General features: G+C 45.4%; 1 protein-coding gene across 1 annotated transcript in view; it reads right to left on the bottom strand.

Moving 5' to 3' along the window:
- Sbspon (somatomedin B and thrombospondin, type 1 domain containing) overlaps positions 1-25,841 on the bottom strand; it is a 30,573-nt gene that overhangs the window by 735 nt on the left and 3,997 nt on the right. Inside the window, exons 2-4 of the mRNA NM_001399482.1 lie at positions 17,821-18,015; positions 7,073-7,163; positions 5,312-5,488 (exon numbers count right to left, since the gene is read on the bottom strand). Of these exons, the coding sequence (NP_001386411.1) occupies positions 5,312-5,488; positions 7,073-7,163; positions 17,821-18,015 (463 nt within the window). The remainder of the gene's footprint in view (positions 1-5,311; positions 5,489-7,072; positions 7,164-17,820; positions 18,016-25,841) is intronic.

Here is a 25,841-nt window from a genome sequence, read left to right as displayed (position 1 = left end):
AGGACATTCTATTCTACATGAATGGAACTTATTCAAGAGTTAGTGCTCTTTAATCTGTGTGCGCATGACTGTTTCGTCTCACGTCAGTAAGTACACTGTATGCATATGTGGTAAAGAGGGTGCTTGGTCCTGGAGCTGGGTGGTTAGCCTCTACGTGGCTGCTAGGAACTGAGTCTAGGTCCTCTGCAAGAGCAGCCCATGCTCTCAACTGCTGAGTCTTCTCCCTAACCACTGTTGTTAAAACTGACACAAGCTAGAGCCATTCAGGAAGAGGGAGCCTCAACTAAGAAAAAGATCCCACCAGATGGGTCAGTGGGCCAGCCTGTGGTATATTTTTTAAGATTGACGCTTGAGAGGAGAGGGGTCAGTTCCTGGTGGGCGGTACCCTCCCTAAGTTGATGGTCCTGGGTGCTGTAAGAAAGGCTAAGCAAGCCAAGGGTCAAAACAAGTAAGCTATATTCCTCCATGGTCTCTGCTCCAGTCCCTGCCTGAGGGTTCCTGCCCTGGCCTCCCTAAGTGACTGACTTAATAAGGTTAAAAAACGCCTTACTTCGCAAGTTGCTTTTGATCATGATATTTTATCACAGCAATAGAACCATAACTAATATAGACACAGTTTCAAAGTTTATTAAAAGTCTGTTTTAAATTATTTATCCATTTTTTAAAATTTTACATGTATGAATATTTTGCCCAAATGTATGTCTGTGGGGGCCAGAAGAGAGCATTGAATCCCCCTGGAACTGGGGTTAGCTGCTGTGTGTGTGCTGGGAATCAAACCCAGGTTCTCTGGGTGCTTTGAGTATCTAGTGCTGTTAACTAAAGAACATCTCTAGCCCCCCACACCTTCTTTATAGTCAGGAAGAAGACTTATTTTTCCTGGGTTCTGTCAATATAAGTCACAAATTGATCCCTGTGTAAGAATCCTTGTTCAGCATTGTTGCTAGCCTTCACGTCCGTTTCTCTCAGGAGGACATAGGTTCTACAGTGCTGGTTTGTGCAGGGTTAAGTCAGGAGTCTAACCAGAAGGCCACTTTCATCTATTTCCAACTCTCTGATTTCATAATGAAAAATAGAAACAAAGCCAGAGAATTAAAAATATTATTCATTAAGTCATTCATATAGCAACCAGGGTTTAAGTGCTTGCTTTATTGGCTACAAATTGAATTATAAATTCATTTAAAGTCAAAATAGAGATGAGGTATTCAGAAAAACATTAAATCCAAATATTAGGTTTCGTTTGATATGAATTCCTTGCCCACTTTATTGCTCATATGGTGAGCTCAATAGAGGTGGCTAGGCACAGGTGACTAATAACAGGAACGGAATTATTAAATATTAAAACACGATGGCAATAATGGTTAACTGGGAAGGCCAGTCTTTTACTTGTAATCTGGTTTTACCAGTTGCACCTGACATGTTGGAAACCTTTATGTGTGTGTGGCTAAATTGGTCCTCGTCCAAAGCTGTTCCTCTAGCTAGCATTAGTAGCATTAGTAGGTCTAACCAAAAGTGAGTGCAGGGCTGGGAGAGGCTTGCAAGGAAACACCGTGACAGCAACTCTGCTCTCAGACACCCACCTCACACATTACTGGGTATGAATCACCTGGGCAGGGCTAGCACAGTGTGGCCACTTATTTGCCTGCCCCCTCTTTTTGAATGGACTTGGGAGTTAAGGACGAATGATAGGGTTTTGGTTTTTTGTTTTTTTTGTTTTTTTTTTGTAAGATTTTATTGATTTTAATTATGTAATATGTGTGTGGGTCTGTCTGTTTAGGAACGCAAAAAAGCCAGAACGAGATAGCAGTAGTTGTGAGCTACCAGACCTGGGTGCTGAGAAGTGAACCTGGGTCCTCTGCCAAGGCAGCGTATGCTCTTAACTGCTGAGCCAGCTCTCTGGCCCAAACTTCTATGTTCTGAAGAATCAGAGAAGGCAGGTGTAGTAGCCTGTGGTATTTATGAAGCTGACTCTGGAGGTTTGCCCTGAGTTCCAGGGTACCCTGACCTATGTAGTAAGACCCAGGCTATCCTTACATAGACTAGGATGGTGCATCAAATAGCAACAAAGAGTTAAAGAAAAATCCAAAGAACAATATTTCATGACACGTGAAAGTCACATGTCTTTAGTTAGGGTTTTACTGCTGTGAAGAGACACTGCGATCAAGGCAATTCTTTTAAGGACAGCATTTAATTGGGGCTGGCTCACAGGTCCAGAGGTTCAGTCCAGTATCATCAAGGCAGGAGCATGGCAGCGTCCAGGCAGGCATGGTGCAGGAGGAGCTGAGAGTCCTACATCCTCATCTGAAGGCCGCTAGATGATTGGCTTCCAGGCAGCTAGGATGAGGGTCACACACACAGTGACACACCTACTCCAGCAAGGACACACCTTCTAAGAGTGCCACTCCCTGGCTGGGCATATACAAAATGTCGGATTCCACTCCCTGTCCCCCAGAGGCTTGTTCAAATATGATTCTATGGGGGCCATACCTAAGCATAGCATAATGCAAAACACATTAAGTCCAACTTCAAGTGTTCCCATAGCCTACAGCAGTATCAACAATGTTAAGAGTCCTAAGTTCAAAGTCTCTTCCAAGTTTCATCGGATCAGTTAACTGTAATTCCCAAAGCAAGACAGGAACCCAGCTGGGCAAACTCCAAACTCTGCATCTCCACGTCTGATTTCAAGGCGGTCTTCAGATCTCCAAGTCCTTTTTCATCTTTGTTGACTGCAACAAACTTCTTTCTCCTGGTCTGATTCCACTCTGTTAGCAGCTTTTCCCAGCAGATAGCCCACGGCTCTGGCATCTTGAACATCTTGAGGTCTCCAAGACAGCTTCAGTGTTACAGCTTCTTGTTTCAATGTCTGGGATCCACACCTGATCTTCTGGGCTCCTCCAAAGGACTGGTGTCACTTCTCCAACTCTGCCCTCTGCAGTACTCTAAGCTCAGGCTGATCCCCTCCACTGCTGCTGCTGTTCTTGGTGATCATCCCAATGCGCTGGGATCTTCCACTACAACTAGGCCTCACCAATAGCCTCTCATAGGCTCTCTTCATGGTGCCAAGCCTCAAATCCTTTGCATGAATCTCCTTCAGTCCTGGGCCATCAACTGCAACTGAGGCTTCACCTTCATCATGGCCTTCCATGGCCTCTCACAGTGCCAAGCTGTTCTTCATGACCCCTTCATGCCTTCAAAACCAGTACCACCTGGGTGACTCTTACACACTACCAACCAATGCTGAAGTGCGAGGTACAAACATGGCCATCTCTAGAACACAGCTTCTTTGTGCCCTTAGAAAGCACTTCCCAGGGGCTGGGGATTTAGCTCAGTGGTAGAGCGCTTACCTAGGAAGCGCAAGGCCCTGGGTTCGGTCCCCAGCTCCGAAAAAAAAGAACCAAAAAAAAAAAAAAAAAAGCACTTCCCAGAAGATTTCACCTCAGTGATGCTGGTCTCTTCTTAATCACCACAAATCTCTTAGCTTCAGGTAACCAGCATCAATGCATCAATTGTCCCAGTAGTTCCTTCTGTTCTAGACTCTAAAGCCATGCCAAGTTCTGCTGCTTGCTGGGGCTGGAGCATGGCCCCTTGTTCTATTATCATTATCACCAGCTTTCTGTTTTCCAACTCCTTCACTGTCTAAGCTTGGCTGTCCTGGAACTTGCTCTGTAGACTGACTTTGGACTCAGAGATCTGCATACCTGTGTCCTAAGCACTGGGATTAAAGGTGTGGTCCACCAAGCCTGTATTTAAGTTTTTCTTCAGCTAGAACTTGCTCTGTCCCAGGCTGGTCTGAGATCTGTTTGGCTTTGCCTCCTGGGATTAAAGGCTTGTGCTACCATGCCTGGACCTAAACTTATCTGGGTGGGATCTTGCCCCAAGGTCACTACCCCCTTAATTCAATTTAATATCCTTGATCACAGGATTCAGCTCCATTTTACCTCCTGGTGCCCCTTTAATACTCAAACTATATATTTTATATTTTTCCTTTCCAAACTTGCTATGCTTGTTCAAAATGCTCTTTGTGATGCTTAACCAGAGATCAAAGTCTCTACTGGGGTTTTTTTGTTTTGTTTTGTTTTGTTTTGTTTTGTTTTGTTGGGTTTTTTTTTTTTTGAGATTTCTTTTGTCAATGTAATTAATACAAATCTCTTAACCTTAGCCTCAACTAAACTTTTCATACAAGGGCAAACATTCTTCACCAAAATCCCACAAAAACAGTCTCTAGTCCTCATACTGAAATTCTCCACTGAAACCTCATGGGCCAGGTCTTCATAGTTCAAATCTCTCTCAGCAACCAAATCTTCCATATTCCTACTAGGATAGTCTCTTAAGCCCCATTTAAAGCATTCCACTGCTTTCCAAATTCAAAGTTCCCAAATCCACAGTCTTCCAAACAAAAGCATGGTCAGACCTACCATGGCAATACCCCAGACAGTACCAACTTCTGTCTTAGGGTTTTACTGCCGTGAAGAGACACCATGACCAAGGCAACTCTTTTAAGGACAACATTTAATTGGGACTGGCCTATAGGTTCAGAGATTCAGTCCAGTATCAGCAAGGTGGGAGCATGGCAGCGTCCAGGCAGACATGGTGCAGGGGGAGTTGAGAGTTCTACATCTTCATCTGAAGGCCACTAGAAGAAGACTGGCTTCCAGGCAGCTAGGGTGAGGGTCTTAAAGCCCACACCCACAGTGACACACCTAGTCCAACAGGGCCACACCTCCTAATAGTGCCACTTCCTGGGCCAAGCATATGCAAACCATCATACCATCCAGAACTTTTATTTTGGTGCTTGCAAATAAAGTTTGGTTAGAACAAAGCCAAGGTTTAAATACTATCAGAAGCTGCTTTGATTAAGGCCAATGTCAGAGTTAGTAGTTAGGAAAAAGAGTATAGTGAATGAAAAACCAAAAATAACTGCTTTCTGACATGTTATAGAAAATTTTTTTAGGTCCTAACCTAAGAGTGTACTAAAACTCTGGTTCTCTAGGGCCAAGCGCATAGCATCTTTAGTCTCCAACCCAAGAGATTCAGAATCAAGCGTCCTATAGTACCTTTGGAGTGATCAGATTTTCGATAGTCTTTGGAGAGCATCTGAAATGAGCCCAAATAACCAAGCTGGTTTGTGTATTTCTGGTCAAGAGAGCCTCTGAGTCCCGAGGTGAGAACCAAAGCCCTGGATCTGAGTTCCTGGACAGGTCCTCTTTGCTGCCCACAACCTGCATTGATGTGCTAGCTACTGCTCAGCTCTTTACGACCTAAAAGGGCAGATCCTCAGGGTAAGCAGAAAGCTAGGTCAGTTGTCCTTCCTTACCCATCAGAGTCCAGACCATCTCCAGAGCAGCGCAGGCTCACGGAGTTCATAGCTGGAGGCTGGCAGTCCACACACACTGTGTATCCCTCACGGAGGTACTGCATCCACCGAGTCAGCGGACGGCTGTCCAGAGCACAGTGGGCAGTCAAGGATTCAGTCTTGAACTCCATACAGTATCTGTAGCAAAAGAAGTCAAGAGGCCACTTACTGTACTCAGAAGTGGCCCAACACTGTAGGAAGTCTTAAGGAGCCACATCACCCTCACGTAGTAAATATCACTCATTCCTTACTTTTATGGCAAGGCTTCTCTACGGCTCAAGCTTACCTTGTGGCAATTCTCTTGCCTTAGTCTAAGTGCTGGCATTACAAATGTGTCACAGTGCCCAACATGTGTGTATGCATGCATGCATGGATACATACATATACGCATACATACATACATACATACATACATACATACATACATACATACATACATGAAATTGAGGTCAGGGCTCACATGATTCAAATTAGCCTCAAACTCAGCAGTGTAGCTGGCCCTGAACTCCTCCTGATCCTCTTAACTCCACCCCACTCCAAATTCTAGGATTACAAGTATGTCATGACCTTTTCAACTAAATATTATAATTTTTGAAAATAAAAGTATCTATTAATGGGCTGGAGAGATGGCTCAGTGGTTAAGAACACTGACTGCTCTTCCAGAGGTCCTGAGTTCAATTCCCAGCAACCACATGGTGGCTCACAACCATCTGTAATGAGATCTGACACCCTCTTCTGGTGTGTCTGAAGACAGTTTACTCATATATAATAAATAAATCTTTAAAAAAAATCTATTAATGAAAATCACCAGTAGGCAGCCTGGGAGCTGGTCACGTGGTTGTTAGGTCCCTGATGGAAGAAGCGTGGCCAGGTGAGGATGGAGGTGCCTTCCAGCTGGTGCCTTCCAGCTGGTGCCTTCCAGCTGGTGCCTTCCAGCTGGTGCACGACGCGCCAGTGGGAAGCCTCAGAACGAACGTGTGTGTGCAACTTTCAAATTCTCAAAAGAGTTTAGGAAGACTCCGAAACTGCTGGGTGTGCTGGTGCATTCCTGTAATCCCAGCATTCAGGAGGCAGAGGTGAATGGATCTCTGTGTGTGTTCAAGGCCAGCCTGGCCTGCATATTGGGTTCCAGAACAGCTGGACAATTTTGCCTGTCTGAAAAGACTCTCAGGGGAGCGCCAATGCATAACACTTCATAACTACAGCAGCATAAAACCAGGAAGAAAAGTACTCTCCAAATTCACGGTGGACTCATGTTTCACCCAAAGTCAATGGGCAAGCATGAGAAAACAAAGTCAGAACAAATTCACTCTTTCTGAAAGACCAGGAAAGAGTTCAATTCCCAGCAACCACATGGTGGCTCACAACCATCTGTAAAGAGATCTGATGCCCTCTTCTGAAGACAGCTACAGTGTACTTATATATAATAAATGAATAAATCTTTAAAAAAAAAAAAAAAAAAGAAAGACCAGGAAAACCAGGCATGGTGGCCCCGCCTTTAGTCCCAGCACTCTGGAGGCAGAGGCAGGTGAACCTCTCAGTTCCAAGCCACTCACTACAGAATGAGTTACAGGAAAGCCAGGGCAAAGCAAGGAAACCCTGTCTCTGAAAACCAGAGGTGGGGGAGGGAAGGAGGGAAAGAAGAACGCAAGGGAGGGAGGGGGAGGGAGGGAGAGGGAGGGAGAGGAAGAACATAACAGTAATTTTAAGGCAACAAATTACCCAGCATCCTCAGTATGTGTAGGCCACTGTGGAGATACAGCTTGTACTATCCTCTTCTTGTTGAAGGCAGAGCTAGTTATGAAGGCAGGAACTAGAAAAGAAAGAATCACATTGTATTTGTCCAGCCAAAATACTCGATAAGGTTTCCCAAACTCTGTTCTCTGCCTGTCTGAGGTCTCTACTTCCAGAGCCAAAGATTTCAGTGGCACTGTATCAAATGAGACTGCTGCAGCATCTTCTGACAAGCTCACTCAGTATTTATATGCATCTAGATAGCTCTGGAGGGAGCAGAAGGTCTCTGGGGAGCACATTGGCCTCTGGGCATGAACATGTAAAGGAAGGGGCGGGCCCAAGAAGGGGAGGGGCCAAAAAGAAAAGCCTGCAGATATAAAAGGGAGAGGGGCAAGGCAAAGCAAACAGTGGTGGAGACTACAGCCTGAGAAAGTGAAGGAAGAAGAAATAGAGAAGAGGTGAAAAGGCAGCGTAAACAAAGCTCAAGAACAGACACAAGAGAGAGCAGAAGAAAGGGGGAAGGGGGAGAAAAAAGCCGAGGAAATGAGGAAGACCAGAAGAAGCAAGGAGAGAAAACACTGCGGGCATTTCCAAACCTCTTGGGAGTCAGAGCCTGGAAGCTTTGCTCCACCACCGTCCCGGTCGGGCACAATGCCTAGTGTGGCTGCCCAGCACCAGCTACCACTGCCTGTCCCAACAACCTTGGGGAAAGGAAGATTCCTATGGTCCCTTTCCTTATCCCGTTCAAAGGAAAGTAAGCAGCCAGGGGTACTTCCTCTGATCCCTTCCTTTATCTATCTGTTCATCTCTGTTCAGTCGTAAGTCTGCTGAAGTATCTCTCGATAAGCCGCTTGACTTCATGGTGATCACTGTACCCCTAGTACTCTAATACACTCAATAATACATGGTTGTACCATGAGTGATGGGCCATTGAGAAATGGAGTGAAGATGTGGGGTCTCTACCAAGACACACAGGTCCTACATCCTCTGGTCTGCTTTATGCACTGTTCTCTTGGTGTCTGAGGCTGTTAGTTTTAGGACCTCTAAAACATACCAGAACCCTTGGGTGTACTAAGTCCTTAAATAAAATACACTTAAATACCTCCCCTGTTACACTTTTTAAGTGCCGGGATCATATTTAAGACATCACACACGTTAATCACATATTTTACCACTGGGTTACACCCCAACTCCACCCATATGTTTTAACTCAAATTCAAAATACTTAAAATACCCAATGCAGCACAAATCGCTGTTACTTTTTAGCTTCCTAAACTGTGGATTGAGGTCCCAGATAGGATTCCCTAGAATTGAATGTGAAGGTTGTGAAAATTTGGCAAGAACAAAAGGTGTTTGGATGTGCGATGACCAAAAAGTAACTCAAGGTTAGACTTACAGTGAATGGGAGCTGTTTCTGGCAATATGTGCCGACATGCGTCACATGACCTCACCATGGCCTGGATCCTGAAAATGTATGCTTGGCACTGAATTTGTCATCACACCAAGAAGCGCTGGATCAGCCACTGTTTGAGGCTATGGTATATTAAGGTTTTTAGTGTTTTTAATGTAGATGAAAAGTTTTTTCCTCTTACTGAAATATAATATAAATATAAAGATTTGATGTCAAAAAAGTATTAACTTTTTCTTCGTATAGTGTAGTGTTAGAATGCTTGAATTTAAAGACTGCTGTTCTCGTAGCTGACTTGAATTTCCTTTTTTTTTTTTTTTTAAAAAGGCCATTCAGTTATTTTAACTTGAAATTAGGACAAATTTTCCAACAATTTCTGAAGTGACCTTAAACATCCTTCTGCTATTTGGTACTGCATTTTTATGTGAACAGTGTGTTCAACATTAATCAACTATAAAATTATAAAATCAAAATCAACTCTGAAAAATATCAAAGTTTTTTTGTGTGTCCTGTATATTAAATATTCAATCAGGACTTAATTTTTATGAGAAAATAAATAATCACATCTACTTCATTAGTGTGCATATCTGCTTTTATCTTTAATAAGTGGCAAAATTATATTAAAAAAGCATTGTTTTAAAATAACTTTCATCAGGGTTTATTATCAGTAAACATTTTATTTATTTACCTATCATATATACTTGGGATGAAATAAAAATTTGGAGGGTGAAAAGGAGTCACCGGAGGAAAAAGTTAAGAAGTCCTGGTTTAGAAACAATCTTGGGGGAAAGAGTCCGGGCAGGGAGGTGGCTCAGGAGGTAATGTGCTTGCTGCTGCAGTGTGCGGACCTGAGTTCCGTGCCTAGCAGCCACATTAAAAAAGAAAACACAGGCACGGCAGCAGTTCCTGTAGAATCCTAGCACTCGGGAGAGTCCAGCTGAGCCAGTGAGCTAACTCCAGGCTCAATGAGGCAGCATTTCTCAAAAGATAAGGTGGAGAGAGACTGGGAAAACACCCAGTGCCAACCTCTAATCTCTGTACACACACACACACACACACACACACACACACACACACACACACACACACACACACACACACACCCCATATGGCTGCATATGTTCAGTATAGACAATTTTATCTCAAATATTTCCAGTCCTACTTGGGTGAATCTACAGATTGTATGGCAGAGCCTGTGAGTGACTCAACAGCCTCTCCTACCTTTTGCTTCAGGAACTGGACAATCTAGATAAGGGTAGACAGGCTAAGGCTGGTTTTGAAATGCTAAAATAATTACCAAGAGCAAAGTGGTGTGAGGGTGCTAGTTTAAAAAGGACAAAAGGCTTCAGACTATATGCTGACTTTCCTGGCACCTGATTGCCTCAAGAGGGCAGCCTAAATTCTCTTTCAGATTTTCTTTTGTTTTGCTTTGTGGGTTTTTGTTATTTTTCTCCTTTCTTCCTCTCTTCTTCCTTCCTTCCTTCCTTCCTTCCTTCCTTCCTTCCTTCCTTCCTCTCTTTCTGTTTTAAACAGGACTAGCCCTTTATTTACATGTTTCTTAGACAAAAGCAGCAGAGTTGAGCGTTTGGAGAGGATTAGTCAAGAGTCCAAATCCTTTATCTGACTCCTTAGACCTTTTCTTGGCTTTGGTTCTGGCTGGGGCGGCAGCACCAGTGATGGGGCCAGTGGCTACAAGAAAATGTGTGCGCCCAGAAGACACTGACCTTTCCAAATGGGAAGGTCTATGCAGTTTTCACCAAGCCGAGACCAGATGTGTATGTGTGTGCTCAGACACAAGGCGGTCAGGACCAACATGAGATGTCAGTCCTCGACAGCCTCCTGCTTTGTTTTAGGAGACAAGGTCTCTAGTAAGACTGTCTGGTCACTGTAGCCTCTAACCTCTAGAGATCACTCGAGTCCAGCTTATCAACACTTCCACACTGGCATCATAAGCACATGCACCATGTTCGGTTTTCACCTTCCGGTCTTCAGACTTCACTGTCCGGGGGCTGAGAATGTAGTTCAGTCAGTAAAACTTTCTTCAGCATGAAGCCCCGAGTCTATCCCTAGCACTGGAAAACAACAGCAACAACATGCACACAGACACACAGACACACAGACACACAGACACACAGACACACACACACACACACAGACACACACACACACACAAACACACGCACGCGCACACACACACAGACACACACACAGACACACACACAAACACACACACACAGACACACACACACAAACACACACACAGACACACACACACAAACACACACATGCACACACACACACACACACACACACACACGCACGCACGAACACACACACGTGGTCCTATCACTCAGGAGTAGATGTATGAGAATCAGAGGTTCATGCCCAGTCTGGACTGTAGGAGTCTTTAGTTTCTGTGTTGATAGTGTGTGTTATAGTGTTTATCGTTGTTGTTATTTCTTTCTATCTTTGTGGCCCAGGCTGGTTTTCAAGTCCAAATCCTCTTGCCTGAGCCTTAACGCCCCTGCCTTATGACACATCTTAAAAGAAAAGCATTCCTGAGGAACCTGGCTGCTCCCACCCCAGGGGCTGCAGGGTTTGGATCCAGGATATCCCTCCCCTGAGTCTTCAGTGCAGACTCAGGGCCAGATGGCCTGCAGCACTTTGAACCAAAGCCACTCTTCAATAATAATCCACAAGTTTAATTTTCATACCTTGAGGGTCATAAATAATTTAAAAGTTACATTTGCCTTCAGCCTGCCTCTGCTTCTGTAGGCTGTGCTTCAGGACACTGTCCCCATAAATGACTGCCCCTTCCTTGTCCCTTGGTGGCAGCCCTGTTCAGATGTAATATTGTCTTTGCTCAGAGGCCATTTGCCAACTTTCTGGCAACCTATGAACCTATCATTGTTCACTTTTACAAGTTTCACTTTAAAAAAAAAGCACAGCACCGCACATATTTCCTCTGAACATGAAAGTAAATGAAGTTTGCTTTGAGAATTTCATAAGCCTCTGACACAGGGCATGCCACAAAAGCAGGCTTAGGACCTCTGTTCTATACATACAATACCGAAAAGAATAGAGGGGGGACTTGGCAAATAACCCCAACCTGGAAACATAGTTTATTGCTAATGCACATTGGCCTTTTGTGGGAAGAAAAAATTCACATAAACCTTAGCAATGTGCAGCAGTTTGGCCTTTTATGTTTTTTTTTTTTCAGATAGAATATAATTATATCCCTTAAGTTTAATGAGAAAAACTCATTAGAAAAGAGTAGTCGTGTTCACGGGCTTCATGGGACTTTTATATTTTGACTTGGTCACCAGCTCTGTAGTCCTAATTTTGATGATGACAATATGAAAAGGAAGCAGCACAGGATTTGAACCCACGGGGTGTAAGTTTTAGTCCTGATAGCCACGAACAACCAATTGCCTTCCAGAACTCTACAGTGTCTCCCTGTGTAAGCCAAGCTTCAGGACTGAGGCACACCATGCCCTCGAGATGTCCAAGTCCCAGTCTCCAGAGTGAACACAGTGGTATGTGGCAAAGAGAGACTCCACATGCAGATGGAACTCGCGTTTCTCCTCAGTTGAGTTTGAAATAGGAAGGCTCTCCATCTTCTAGATGGATCCCGGGCAATCACTAGGGACTCTTAAAATATCTGCCGGGAGGGGGATGTGATTTCAGAAAAAAGGTACAGGCAGATGCTGTGCGGATGGACGGGACCATGAGACAAGGAATGTAGTTAGTCTGCACGATGAAGAAAGGAGCTGGAGAGATGGTTAGCCATTAAAGGCTAGGCCCACAAACGTCAGCAAGGAAAAAATGTCTAAAAGAGACTGGCCCTCCACGTCCCAGGAAGGAATGAAGCCCCACTGATACCTCAACCTAGTGAAACCTGTGTCCAATTCCTGACCTCCAGAATGGTAAGATATTGAATTGTCTAGGTCACTAAATCAGTGGCACCTTAGCTTTTGGAGATGTTAAGCGACTTTACAGCCATAACCTTGGTGTTTTTCCTAGAACCTGTGTTTTTCCTAAGAGCATATCATCACCGCTGTGCTGCCGTCTTCCATAAACTGAGAACTTACCAATCTGTAATCCTGATTCCATTAAGATTAAATATTTTCTTCTCATTCTGTATCTCTTTTCACTTCTGATTTACTATAAGTGGTAAGAAGAACCCAGGCTATATGTACAACATCACACTTAGGGTTCTCCTTGGCTAAATCCACAAGGTCCATTCGTCATTTACAACTTCTACTCCCATGGAACTGGAGATACACCCACTGTGCTTTCTGCCCCTGTGCACCAGGATCCTCTCTCACTCATGAACAGGCTTGAATCGTTTTCCCAAAGAGCCTTCAGGAAGGGATAGGCCCTTTCTGACCCACTAGCTTTAATCCACGTAGACCTGCTAAATTATGTCCTACAGGACCATAAGAAAATATATGTGTCATATTAAGCCAGTGAGTTTTTGGCGATTTATTCCAGCAGCCATCGGGATGATTTCTTTGAAAACTGAATGCTTATGAGAGCTCTCTGAACAAGGCATGCGCATATCTGCAGGTGACAACAGTCTGTAATCCCAGCACTTGGGAGGGGATGACAGAAGGATCAGAAGTCCAAGGTCATTAACAGGTACATAGAAAGTTTGAGCTCAGCCTGGGCTACATGATCATGATCTTGTTTCAAAAACAAACAAACAAACAAACAAACAAAAAAACAAGCAAGCAAACAAAAGCTATCTGTGCCATTCAAAAGCGAAGTGTAACTATGCTTGTGCTCATGCTCCATGAACAGGAACTGTGGTGGAGGTTCATATGTCACCACAGGGCAGAACAAATGCGCGCACACACACACACACACACACACACACACACACACACACACACACACACCACTTTTAAAATTGGGGGTAGCGCTTGGTGCATGCCAGAGGGAGTGTGTAGAGGTTAAAGGAGAACTTGCAGGAGTTGTTTGCCTCCCTTCTACTGTGTGGGTTCCAGCAAGTGACAAGTGACCTCCAGCCCGAGAATCTCCCTAGCACAGTGCTCATGAACCTGAGCTATAGCAGCTGTGATACACTTGCTGTCTGGGTTCGAATCTCTAAAATCTTTTTTTTTTAAAGACATATTCATTATATATAAGTATGCTGTAGCTGTCTTCAGACACCAGAAGAGGGCATCAGATCTCATTACAGATAGTTATGAGCCACCATGTAGTTGCTGGGATTTGAACTCAGGACCTCTGGAAGAGCAGTCGGTGCTCTTAACCACTGAGCCATCTCTCCAGCCTGGATCTCTAAAATCTTAAACAGTCATGGCAGGAAGCAGGAAGCAAGTGTTAGATGAATATGTGACTGGGCCATGTCATGTGTCTCCCCACTGATCACCAGGTTCGATTGTGTTGCTCTGACTTGCTGGGCAGGTGTCCCCTTCCTCCCTGACACTTTCCATTGTCATCCTTTCTGAGGGTGTGTGTTTAACTGAAGAGGAGGATCTGCCCTGATGGAGGAGAACAATGTGCTCCTTAGCTCGGACTTCTACCTAAGCTCGCAGAGTCTGAATGAGCAGGACCTTGTATGAAACAGGCACTGAAGAATCTAACAAGGCGGATGTTCTGCCTATCACTTACCTCTTCCTCTAATTGTTCACCTTTATCACATATTTACAAACACCAGTGATTTTACTGAGTTGCTTCTGGGGTAGGGAAAGTTTGTCTAATTAAACAAGGTGGGGAAACCCTGCATATTCTACATCCTTCTTTGCAGAGTGGACTTGACTCAATCATTAGTTCTGAAAGGTTCTCTGGTACAGTAAACAAATTCCCTTTTGTTCATATTATTATTACAAAAGAAGATCCACTTTGGGAACTTTTGCCAGCCATGACACAGGCAGAAGTGCATGGCCATGTTTGGGATATTCTGAAACTCTAGTGACCATTGGTCAATCCAGAAAAGTTCATTACAATTCAGACAAAATTCTGAACCTACCTCAGGTATTCTGATGTCATGGGTCTGGGCCAGGCCCCAGAATTATATTTCTGATGAATTTCTAAGTGGCTCAGACACTCCTGGTTCAGGATCTCAGTGCAATATTCAATGGACACTCTGCTCCCCAGCCAGCTTGGGGACAAGTCAGGACTAAAACTGGAGATGTACCTCTTCTTTGCAAACTAGGAGGTTATTCCTTATGCCTGTAGGGAGTGTGAACGCAGAGTCTACACCAGTGTAAGCCAAGGCCACTAGCAGCTTTAGGAAGCAAGAGAGAAAGACTGTCACATCAAATCCTCAGTGGGGTGTGTTGGCAGGAGCTGTGAGGCAGAGATTTGGGACCATGTGGAAGAGGAGTTAGGAGGCCGATCTGGAGCTGCTGGACAAGAAGTGAGCACCTCTAGGCAGAAGAGAGACATCCGGGGCTCTGCATGAACCAGATTCTCCTGGGGCACACTATCCCCTGGGTATAAGTAGAGACTCAAGACTGGGAAGTACAATGGCCTGGGTGTTGAAGAAACCCTTCCAGCACCCAAATACTGTGAATGAAGAGAATAGATGCTCTTCTTGCTAGGTAGACTCTAGGACTAGAGCCACCAGAAACCATACAACAGCCATCTTGCTGGGCCTGCTGTGTTGTGTTTCTGCTGAGGGCCTGGACTGAGAATGAACTATGCCCTATAATGGCTTCTGTGAATGGTCCCTTTGGAGCTGCATAATGATTTCCCCCTAAGCTTGATGTGACCACTGAATCAATGCCAGGCCTCCACCAAAGCCGTCCACTGTGACCCTTTACAATTCCTGGTCTGATTACAATGGTCCCTGCAGCAGAAAACACCTCAGTGTGCCTTTCCAAGGCTCTTCGGAAAAAGACAGGAATCCAAAAATAGAGTTCTCTCTAGTTCAGAAGCTTGCTGGCACCAACCCCCAAATTTTCCACATTCAGTTTTTTAAATAGCCAAACAAGGGCTTGAAGAGCAATTCAGTCAGTAAAGTGCTTGAGGACTCGAGTTTGATCCCCAGAAACCACATAAAACCCGCCAGACATGGGGGAGGGGGACTCTGTGCTTGGTATACTAGTAGCTTGAGAGAAGCATAGAGAAGCAGATCCCTGGGGCTCTGACCAGCCAACCTAGTTTAATTGCTCAGTTCCAGGTCAGTAAGAGATCTTAGTGAAAGAATGAGGGAAATGGTGCCTGAGGAATGACATGGAGGCTGTCCTTTGACCTCCACATGTATGCACACATATACACATGAATATATACACCTCTAACAATCAAAAGCAACTTTTTAGCATTTAGGGCTCACTTGCCCAGCTGTGGCACCACACCCAATATCCACTGATGAGAGAGGACTTTACCTCGTAGACCCCCGGCTGCCATGCCGTGAGGCGTTCCCTTCCACATACCCTGCTCAAGCACCGGCAGTTCAGGTTTGTCTCTCGTGGGCCTACGTGGGCTTTAATCAGTCCCTCCACCTGTGTACAACTGATCATCAGGTTTAAGCAAGCTGGCCTTTCTTTAGGTGGCTAGGGGTTCTTGGCCTCATCTCCAAAAAAATAACTCCTGTCCCTCAAGACGAAAAGGAGTCAGTATTATTCCTGCTTACGGCTCCTTGGATGAGTGATTTGTTTGCCTCAGTTGTACAAATTAACGCAGTTAAAATTTCTAGATTAATTTCCTGGGATTATAAGATGTTTATGTACCGTCCCACTAAACTGCAGTATTCAGAACTTTGGGTCTCACATTAACATTCCTCCCAATGGTAACCCACCATACAGCCCATGTCTGGCGCCAAATTGACATTCAGCAAATAAATACATGTATGTGGGGAAAAAAGAATGAAATTGTTTGATAAAGATCACATTGATGTAAAAATTTCCAGGTTTATACAAAACATATGGTGTTTTCTACCAGGAAAGCCAATGCTTTGCCACACTGAATTCAGTCCAGAGCAGCACCGGAGCCAGCCTCTGTTCATCTCCTCATAAGACACAGTTTCTGGTGGGTTAGTGAACCAGCTTCTCTGACCACTTCACCAACTACTCCACACCATATCCATTTCTCCTTTTCTTTCTTTTTGACTGTGTATGTGTTTGGTTGGTTGGTTGTTTGCTGAGACGGGCTCTGATGACTTTGTTCAGGGTGGCCTTGAACTCCTTGATTTAATGATCTCTCTGCCCTGGAGTAGCTTTGCGTACACGTGACTGCCCCTGCGCTCAGACAACATAACCTTTTCAGCTGACTCACAAACCTGACCAGGTCAGCCCCAGTCCAGTCAGCCTGAAAGGAGAGGTGAGTGCTTCAAAAGATCATTTTATCATAGTTTAGAAATGAATCAGTTTTCTTTTATTTTTCATGTTTGTGAATGAATAAATTAAAAGTCCTGTTTAATCGGAAATTATGAGGCTGAAGTTATGCTTTAAGTCTTAATTACTGTGCTCGAGAGATCTACAAAATAAAACCTCTTCTACCCTGTAAACCTCACTTCCCCCAAGGACAGACGACCTCCTAGAATGCTGGAGTTGTCATGCATGTGCGATAAAAAGCTACGAGTTTTCAATTCTGTCAACAAGACTGGTTCCCCAACTGCACAGGATGTATTTGATCACACGTCCATGGCAGATACAGGAAGTATACAACCTTGTGGGGTTTGCCTTTATAAACACCTGACTAATGTAATTCGGGGCCATTCTCGGGAATCCTGGGTATGGATCTGCCCAGTGACCATCATCCTGGCCAGTATTTAATAAGGCTTGCCTCAAAATTGGATCAAAAATCGAGATAGTAATCTCACCCTGTGGGATTAAGAAAACCACCAAGACAGTGAAAAGGTTACCCTGGCTAGAGACTGCTCTCTTGTGTGAAACGTCTAACTTCCTCTGTCCCTAGCTTGAGTGATTGCCCAAGACATGTGCCGATGAGTGCTGGAGGGAAAACCGAACGCATGCGTGTGAGTGCTGGAGTGTTGCTCAGCAGTGGAGTTCTTAACTAGTATATATTTCAGTGCCCAGTAAGAGGAGAAAGGGTCAGTCAGCTGGTAATATTCTCACGTGTTTACTACTACGTCCATGCAAAACTGAAAGGACCATTGCCCTAAAACCAATCACGAAAACCAAAAACCCTGAGGGAAGCAAAGGAAAGAGGCGTTTGTGCAGCTGGCTACCCATCCCCTTAACAAGCATTTCCTGAACTGCGTATCTACTTTGGGCAGATTAGTCCATCTCATTCTCTGCACTTCATGGAACTTTCTCTGAGCACCACATGACCTTTCAGGAAGTGGCAATAAAGTCATCAAAAGCAACAAAGACAGCAGTCATGAGAACACCAGTACCAAAGGAGTGCCCGCAATCCTGGCCTTGTGACGAGGAGTACTCCAGGCAGCCGGCTCTCTCTTCCAGGGGTGGGCAGGGCGCCCCTCCATTCAGTGGCTCCTGATGGACCGAACGCCTGCGCACACGCATGGTGGGCTGGCACTGACCTGCGCAGCCACTCCAGGGACTCCATTCTCCCACAAAGCAAGGGCGAGCTGGAAAATAGAACAACATGCTCGCACTGGAGTAAACCCAACCAACCTGCCGGGTTGTTCCTGCCCACACCAACAGTGGAATCAATGTAGCTGTGTAAACTTCGTAAACTTAGCCATGACCTGTATCTGGGAACACAGCAGGTCTCAGAGATATGAACTCCACCCATCCTGATGGTTAACTGATAATCATGTGCCTCTGCGGAGGTCTGGGATGCTGAGGGTTGGCCAGGGACACAGGTACATTTCTACAGTATACTTCCTTATACTGCTGACTTTTTTTTTTTTTTTTTTTTTTTTTTTTGGTCCCTTATAGTAACTTTTAGCCCAGCCACTAATTTTTAACACGATTTCTTTCCAGATTGTATTTTCACATGTACATATTTATAGAAAAGGGTATGCTAGTTCAATACACGTGTACAAGTGTATAATGTTCAAATTTGTCACTGGTAAACCGACTTTCTTAAACACTGAGCATTTCCTGTAGGCAGAACTTATAGCCATTTTGGAATATAAAATTGTTAACAGCCGCAGTCATCTGGCTACAGAACATTGGGAGTGATTTCTTCTAACACCTGGCAGACGGCCTTTCTTCCTCCCTTCCCAGAACACTACTAACAGTAATATACATTCACTGTAGGAAACAGAGAAAATAATTATGAGAAAACAAAAGTGCACCTTATCCATCAGTAACCCCACACTTCCTGATCAATCCCTGTAGAAAATGTAGTGATGAGACGTGTGACTCAACAAAGACTAACTGGACACACAGGTCTGTGCAATACAAGGTCCCTGCAGACCTGCAGACGTCCATGGAACTACAGCCACCTGACTGTTGACAAAGGAAACAGAAGTACACACTGGAGAACGGAGAGCTGTCAAGGTCCCAGAGCCCCCATTCACCTAAGCAGGCAGTGCTGGTGACCACGCCCTAAACAGGGGGACTCTGGCTGGGTAAACAGAAGGATTATTGTTGGGTAAAGAAGCCGCAATGTGTCTGTTCACTGGGACCCACCCCATAACCTTCCCTGCAAAGTCAACTAGCTCTGGTAAGGGCAGCTAGTACTGGATGAATCTACACAGCCTGCATGGGCTCAGACCCGACCCTGCCGGCCATCATATAAAATCTGAATGCTTTTCCATTATTTTGCTCTTCAAATGATTCTGGGGCATTTGGATATCTACAAATAGAAAAATGAAATTGGATCCTTATCTCTCACTCTGCATAAAAATCAATTCCAGTGGCTCGAAGATCTCAGTGTTGGCTGTCAAACTCTAAAAGCACTACAAGATAAAGTAGTGCGTACACCCGAAACTATGTGCACACACAGGACTCCAGGAAATAAAGCCAAAAATGGAGACAGTGGGATCTGACAAAATATAAAAGCTTCTGTTGATGGGGTGAAGAGGCAGCCTACAACATAGGAAACAATCTTTTCCAGTGGTACACCTGACAGAATTAGTGCCGGAAGTATACCAGAACTTAGAAGTCAAACATGAAGATAACACGGTTAATAAATGGTCATTTCACTGTCTGCTATCAGTGTTGAGGTCTGTCCCCCTAGCATAGCTGCCGCCATTTTGTTCCATGCCTGCCAACTATTCATTTTGTTGCTGTAATCTGCCTGCTAGTCTTTGACACAGAAAAATAACCGACTCAGAGCAGGGTCATGCTGGTCACATGCCATGCTATGTTCTGTATGTTCAAAGGTTTGTTAATCTTAAGAAGTTCCACAACTGTAAGCTTCACATAGGACCCATCAAATTAAAGGTCAGTATGAACTGTTAGGTCTAAAATGGTTTGAGTCAGGCCTGACCACTGGGTGGCACTTCCAGCACCCGCATCTGAGCTCACTGTGGTTTTTGCTGATTTAACCTTCATAATCTGGCCCTGAGAAATGTCCAGCTCACAGCTTTGAGCTGTTGCCCTTGGCGATCATTCTTGGGATGTGCATTCAATAAACCATGCCTGTTTAGCTGAGATCAGTGTTTATGTGGCTTAGGGGGCGATTCCTGGACCCCCACAATCATCAAGACCCAGAAGAGGAAAGGTGCTTGTTTTATTAACCAATGTTCCTGTGCCTTCAATGTCCTTTCTACATTTCGTGTTCCTTCGCACTTCCTCCCCCAGTTAGGTAAATGGCCATTATCAAGATAATAAATGACTGGGAATGCTGGCGAGGGCAACCCTAGTTCGCTGTTGTAACTAGAGAATAAACTGGTACAACCACCATGGAAATCAGTGTGGAGGTTCCTCAAAAACTCTAAAAATAGAACTGCAGTGTTATTCAGCTCTACCACTCAGGGTCTCAGCTCCAATTCCTGAGCTGAGCATAGCTTCCACCCGAGCCTCGCTGTGTTGTGCTGCTTTGTGTTATGTTGAGACAGGTCTCTCTACATAGCTCTGACTGTCCTGGAACCTACTTTGCAAACCATGCTGGCATCAAACTCAAAGAGATGTGTCTGCCTCTGCCCCTCTGCCCCTCTGCCCCTCTGCCCCTCTGCCCCTCTGCCCCTCTGCCCCTCTGCCTCTGCCCCTGCTTCTCTGCCCCTCTGCCTCTCTGCCCCTCTGCTCCTCTGCCCCTGCCTCTCTGCCTCTCTGTCCCTCTGCCTCTCTGCCCCTCTGCCTCTGCCCCTCTTTCTCTGCCCCTGCCTCTCTGCCTCTCTGCCCCCTGCCTCTCTGCCTCTCTGCCCGTCTGCCTTTCTGCCCCTCTGCTCCTCTGCCCCTGCCTCTCTGCCCCTCTGCCTTTCTGCCCCTCTGCTCCTCTGCCCCTGCCTCTCTGCCTCTCTGCCCCTCTGCCTCTCTGCCCCTCTGTCCCTCTGCCCCTCTGCCCCTCTGCCCCTCTGCCCCTCTGCCCCTGCCTCTCTGCCTCTTTGCCCCTCTGCCTCTCTGCCCCTCTGTCCCTCTGTCCCTCTGCCCCTCTGCCCCTCTGCTCCTCTGCCCCTGCCTCTCTGCCCCTCTGCCTCTCTGCCTCTGTCCCTCTGCCTTTCTGCCCCTCTGCCCCTGCCTCTCTGCCTCTTTGCCCCTCTGCCTTTCTGCCCCTCTGCTCCTCTGCCCCTGCCCCTCTGCCTCCCAACTGCAGGGATTAAAGGTGTTCCACCACGCTGGTAGCCATCTGAGCCTAAGGAATCCAAGTGTTATGGACGTGTCCCTGAGTTAGATGCCAAAACTTTCTTTTCTACAAAATAAGACCCCCCCCTTACCCTCAAGACATAGTGTCATTTATAAGCAATCCCTCTGACTTTTGGAAATGTCTGACAGTTCTGACATGAAAACACCCTACACCTGGTATGAAAAGCGGATACACATTGAAAGCTGAGTTTTTAGAGTATTTCAAAGCATGTTCCGTTTGCCATCTGAAAGCCCATTGGTGTCAGAGTCAAGTGCCTTTGTGCAGGAAGTGAGCCAGGCCAGTCTTGGTTGCCGCACCAACCATGGAAACTCCCCTTAGGAACGGCTCATCTCCTGATGAGCTCTCTCCTTTTGAACGCATCTAAAGGAGGAACCTTCGTATGTCGCACATCTGTGGACTGCTTAGAATTGTCTAAGTCCTTCGTCTATTTCTGATTCTCTTGTGAACTTTTGATTCTGTGAGATGGAATTCACTGTAGGTGGAATTTACCACAAGAGATTTTTGGTCCCAGAGGTTATAAGTACAGGAACTTCTGACAGATTTATTGCCTGTCATATATTCAGCTGCATGACATGTTTCTGTTTGAACTGTTTCATTAGCAGCCCTGCCCCGTTCCCACTAAAGCTTATCTTTAAAGACAACAAGATAAAATATTCTTTCTTCAAATTCAGTCTTCTCAGTCTTTTACCAGCTGCTGATGGGGTCTGTCACACTGCCACCTAATCAGCTGGTGCTTGATGGCCTTGGATTTCACTCTGCTCAACTGTTTAACAATTTGATGACATCATCCCACCCCTTTCAGGGCACCAAAATTCAGTACAGGAAACTTGGTGACATCTTTCTCTTCTTTGTTTAAACTCAACTCGGTGTTCAGGTTGGCTTCTTTCAGAAGCAGCAGCCCATGGGATGTAGACTTGAATGTAAGACCTTGATTTGGAAAGTAAGTCTACCAAACACATTGGGAGTGCAGGAGAACAAACACAGAATGCATAGCCATGTTCCTGCTGTTAGCCTAGTACACCTCTGACTCTAACCCACTGGACACTAGGGCGATGGATCAACCAGAGAGTGAGGAATGGTGGAGTTCTGATTGGTCAATGGTCTCAGAGATCTGTACCTCCAGGCATAAGGGAATGGCCAAGAGCAAACAGATACACTGTATGAAAGAATGTCCTGATAGGGACAGCCAGTCATGTCCAAGTTCAAGAACTTTAAAAATTGTACCCCTATTTGTTTGTTATTGTTACTGTTTTGAGACAGGGTCTCACCATGTAGCCCAAGTGGCCGAGATTTGCCCATTGGTATCACACCCGTGCTATTCTTGAACTCTCAGAGATTAGTTCAAGGGCTGAGATGGAAAGGTGTGCGCTCTCCTACCTGGCTTCGCTTTTGTCCTGGTTGTTGTTGTTGTTTGGTTTTCTTTGAAAGGGTGTTACTTTTCTGTGGCTGCGAAAGAATACCATGACCAAAAACAAGTACAGAAAGGACAAGTGTATTCGGCTTATGGTCTCTGAGAACTGGAGAAAGGTACAGCATGTAGTCGATGCAGGAAGCCGAGAGACTGAAATCTCACATCTCCATTGCAGTTGGGAAAGGGAGATGGAGCATGAAGTCGGCTGGGGCACAAACCCTCAGTGCCTGTGCGCGGTGATGCAGTTTCTCCAGCAAGGCTGCACAACCTCTTCCAAACAGTGTCACCAGCTGGGACCAGGGGCTCAAATACACAAGCCTATGGAGAATATTTCTATTCAAGCCACCCTTGCTTCATATGGCATGAAATCCAGACTCCTCACAGCACACACGCACCACACTGGCACCAAGCTTTACCTACACCGCCTCTCTTCTCCCAGGACACTGCAAGCACGTGTGTGCTCTAGGCCTCTGGGCACATTTTCACTTTCCTTCAGGCTTCTTTCTGTACAAAGTATGACTGAGAACTGCTAAAGTCTCAGACAAACTGGTTCCTCAGCCCAGTCCTTTCTCTCCGTGTAGCTTGGGGAGAGCTGGCCTCTGCTGGCAGCCTGGACTCTCAACCCCTTTTAGCCTGTTTACATCTCTTGCCAGTACCTCGTCTTAAGTGATGAGCTCCTTCAGTTTATCATCGGAGGCCTGAAACTGTATTGCCTTTTATTTGATCCCAACTTTCCTCACCCAAAGGTTTCAGCATATAGTGAAAGACATGTTCCCTTTCTGTGCCCTTCGCAGGCTGACTGTCTCCTGCCTGCTTGGCGTGGTCTTTCCCCATGGCGTACTGAAGTTCTGGGCTGTCTTTCTGTGGAGCAGGGTTACCATGGTCTTTCTCTAAGTTATGCCGACTACTTTTAGTCTTCAGGTTCCCAAGGGAAATTTTTATTTGTTTTCTTTGGCTGTGTTTTGAGACAATGCACCGGTGTAAAACCAGGATGGCTTCAAACTCAACATCCAGCTAAAACTGGCCTAAATTGCAGTCCTTCTCTCTTCAGTATCCTGGTTGCTAGGATTACAGGACCACTACGATCTTCAAAAGATAATTTTATTTTTTTTCCAGCCAGATATGGTGGTACATGTCCGCAATCCCAGCACTTGGGAGTTGGAGGTAGGAAGGTCAGAAAGAAGTTCATGGGCATCCTCAGCTACATAGTGAATTCAAAGGCACCACAGGCTACATCATGGACAACGTTCTATCTCAAAAATAAAATCATTTTTCTTGATGATACTTGCTCTCAAAGTGAGCACACACCACCATCGCATCACAAATTAAACTGCTAGCAAGAGAAGCATCCCTCATTCGATCAGTACCATTGAGTTCTTCTTTCTCTGGTGTAGCATCTGGATCTTGTCGTCATATAGGAATCTCTCCTGAGTTGGTCACACAAACACAGGCACTCTTCTTTGTCACCCCACCCTACCTGCTTGGTCCATCTAAAAGTCAAAGGTTAAATGCGTTCTCACATCAGGTGCAGACATCCTTATACCCTTTGGAATAGTCTGTGCAGGCACTACATTAGTGCCCGTTTGTTAACAATTCTGTGCAGGTGCTACAAATGTGCCTGTCTGTTAACAACTTCTGCGCAGGCGCTACAAATGTGCCTGTCTGTTAACAACTTCTGCGCAGGCGCTGCAGAAGGGCCCATCTGTTAACAACAGTTACTTCTTGACAGTCTATACAAAAGGTCCAAACCAGCACAGAAGGGCAGGCATATCTTGTGGGTATGTTACGTTACATCTCTGCCGTCTTCCTTTTCCTTTCTAGGCATGTACATCCTTTTCTGCACCTTGTCAAAGCCTTTCTGAGACTCAGATAAACCCAGATTGCCCAAGAGACTCTTTCTACATCAATAAAAAAAATTAGTTTTCAGCATTGTTGTATTGGTTTGGTTTTTGCTCTTGTAAAAAACGATGTCATCTGGACCTCAGTAGGTTTTTACAAAATCTTTTAAGATATCAGGTGGACTAGTTTATAAAATTCAAGCAGAACAATGAATTTAGCTACTTTGATAAGCGGGACTCTAGACATCACGTAAATCTGGGGTGGGGCTGAGGGAGAAAATACAAATGGAAAAAGGTAATGGTGTTTTCTTCTGGGTAGCATTTGCAATAGGACTGTGTCCTTGTATGCACTTCTGGGCCCCTCATCCTCTTGGCAATGCTGGGGAATAAGATGAGACCAAAATCAAGTGTAACTTAAGCAGGTCATGATACTACAGGGAGTCAATGGCTGTAGGTGGCTGTGCTGTGATTAGGAGTGTGTGGGTGGGGATAGGGAGCCAGTGCTGGCCCAGGGGAATGTCACCCGAGTGTCAACGTCTCCCCTCTCCTAACTGTAGGCCACCACTGCTAAGTCAGCTGTGTAAGGGTGGCATGTCCTGCACAGCCTACCTCTCATGCTGAGCTGATTGGAAAAGCTTCACCTTCATTGTCCTCACCGTCTGAGCCATCCCTCCTCTTGGTTGGTTGGGAGCCCGGGTTCTTAAGCACGCTGTCCCTTTCCCCATTGGATTTCAGTCGGCTTGTTTCCTGGGCTCCCCATAGATCCGGGAGAAGACACAGGGGACACAGTTTTTGCCCTGTCCTATGTGAGTTAATACTTGCTATACATATTTCTACCTCTTCCCGACATTTCTGTGAAGGATCCAGTACAGTTTCGGTCGTAGGAGCCCAGTTCTGAGTAGCAACTTGGGAGAGGGACTGGGCAAGCAAGACTCACACTAAGTTCTCCCGACTTTGCCTGTGTATCCCTGGCTGTCCTGGGAATCACATTGGTCATACTGTCAGTCAAAGGGCTTTGGAAAACAAAGATAGGAAGCATGACCTCGGGCAAGAACAAAGTCTGAACGGTGAGACGGCTGTGAGTACTGAGTTACCTGGGACTCTCGACTTCGCTGTGTGTAAGAAAATGTCACCAAAGATTCCATTCAAAGAGGTGGCTAGGAGCAACCTGAGATCAAGCCGTAGTCCTATGCTCACCCCTGTGAGCTGGGGTGATGGGAGCTCTTGCATAGCTCAGTGTTGGCATTTGTAAAATGGTAACACAGGGCAACTGCACGTTTCCCAATGTCCCTGAGTCAGACGAGTTTCTGAGCTCAGGCCTTCCCTGACCTTAGGCAGATGTACTTAGATAAACACCAATGTGCATACTTTATTGGGTGTCTTTTCTCCCCAGGGTCCGGGGCAGATTTTTGCAACAAAGAAAAATAAATTGTGGTGCTGGTGGCC

This window comes from Rattus norvegicus, chromosome 5, assembly GCF_036323735.1.
Source record: "Rattus norvegicus strain BN/NHsdMcwi chromosome 5, GRCr8, whole genome shotgun sequence".
Taxonomy (NCBI): domain Eukaryota; kingdom Metazoa; phylum Chordata; class Mammalia; order Rodentia; family Muridae; genus Rattus; species Rattus norvegicus.
This window is presented reverse-complemented; position numbering and strand designations above follow the sequence as displayed.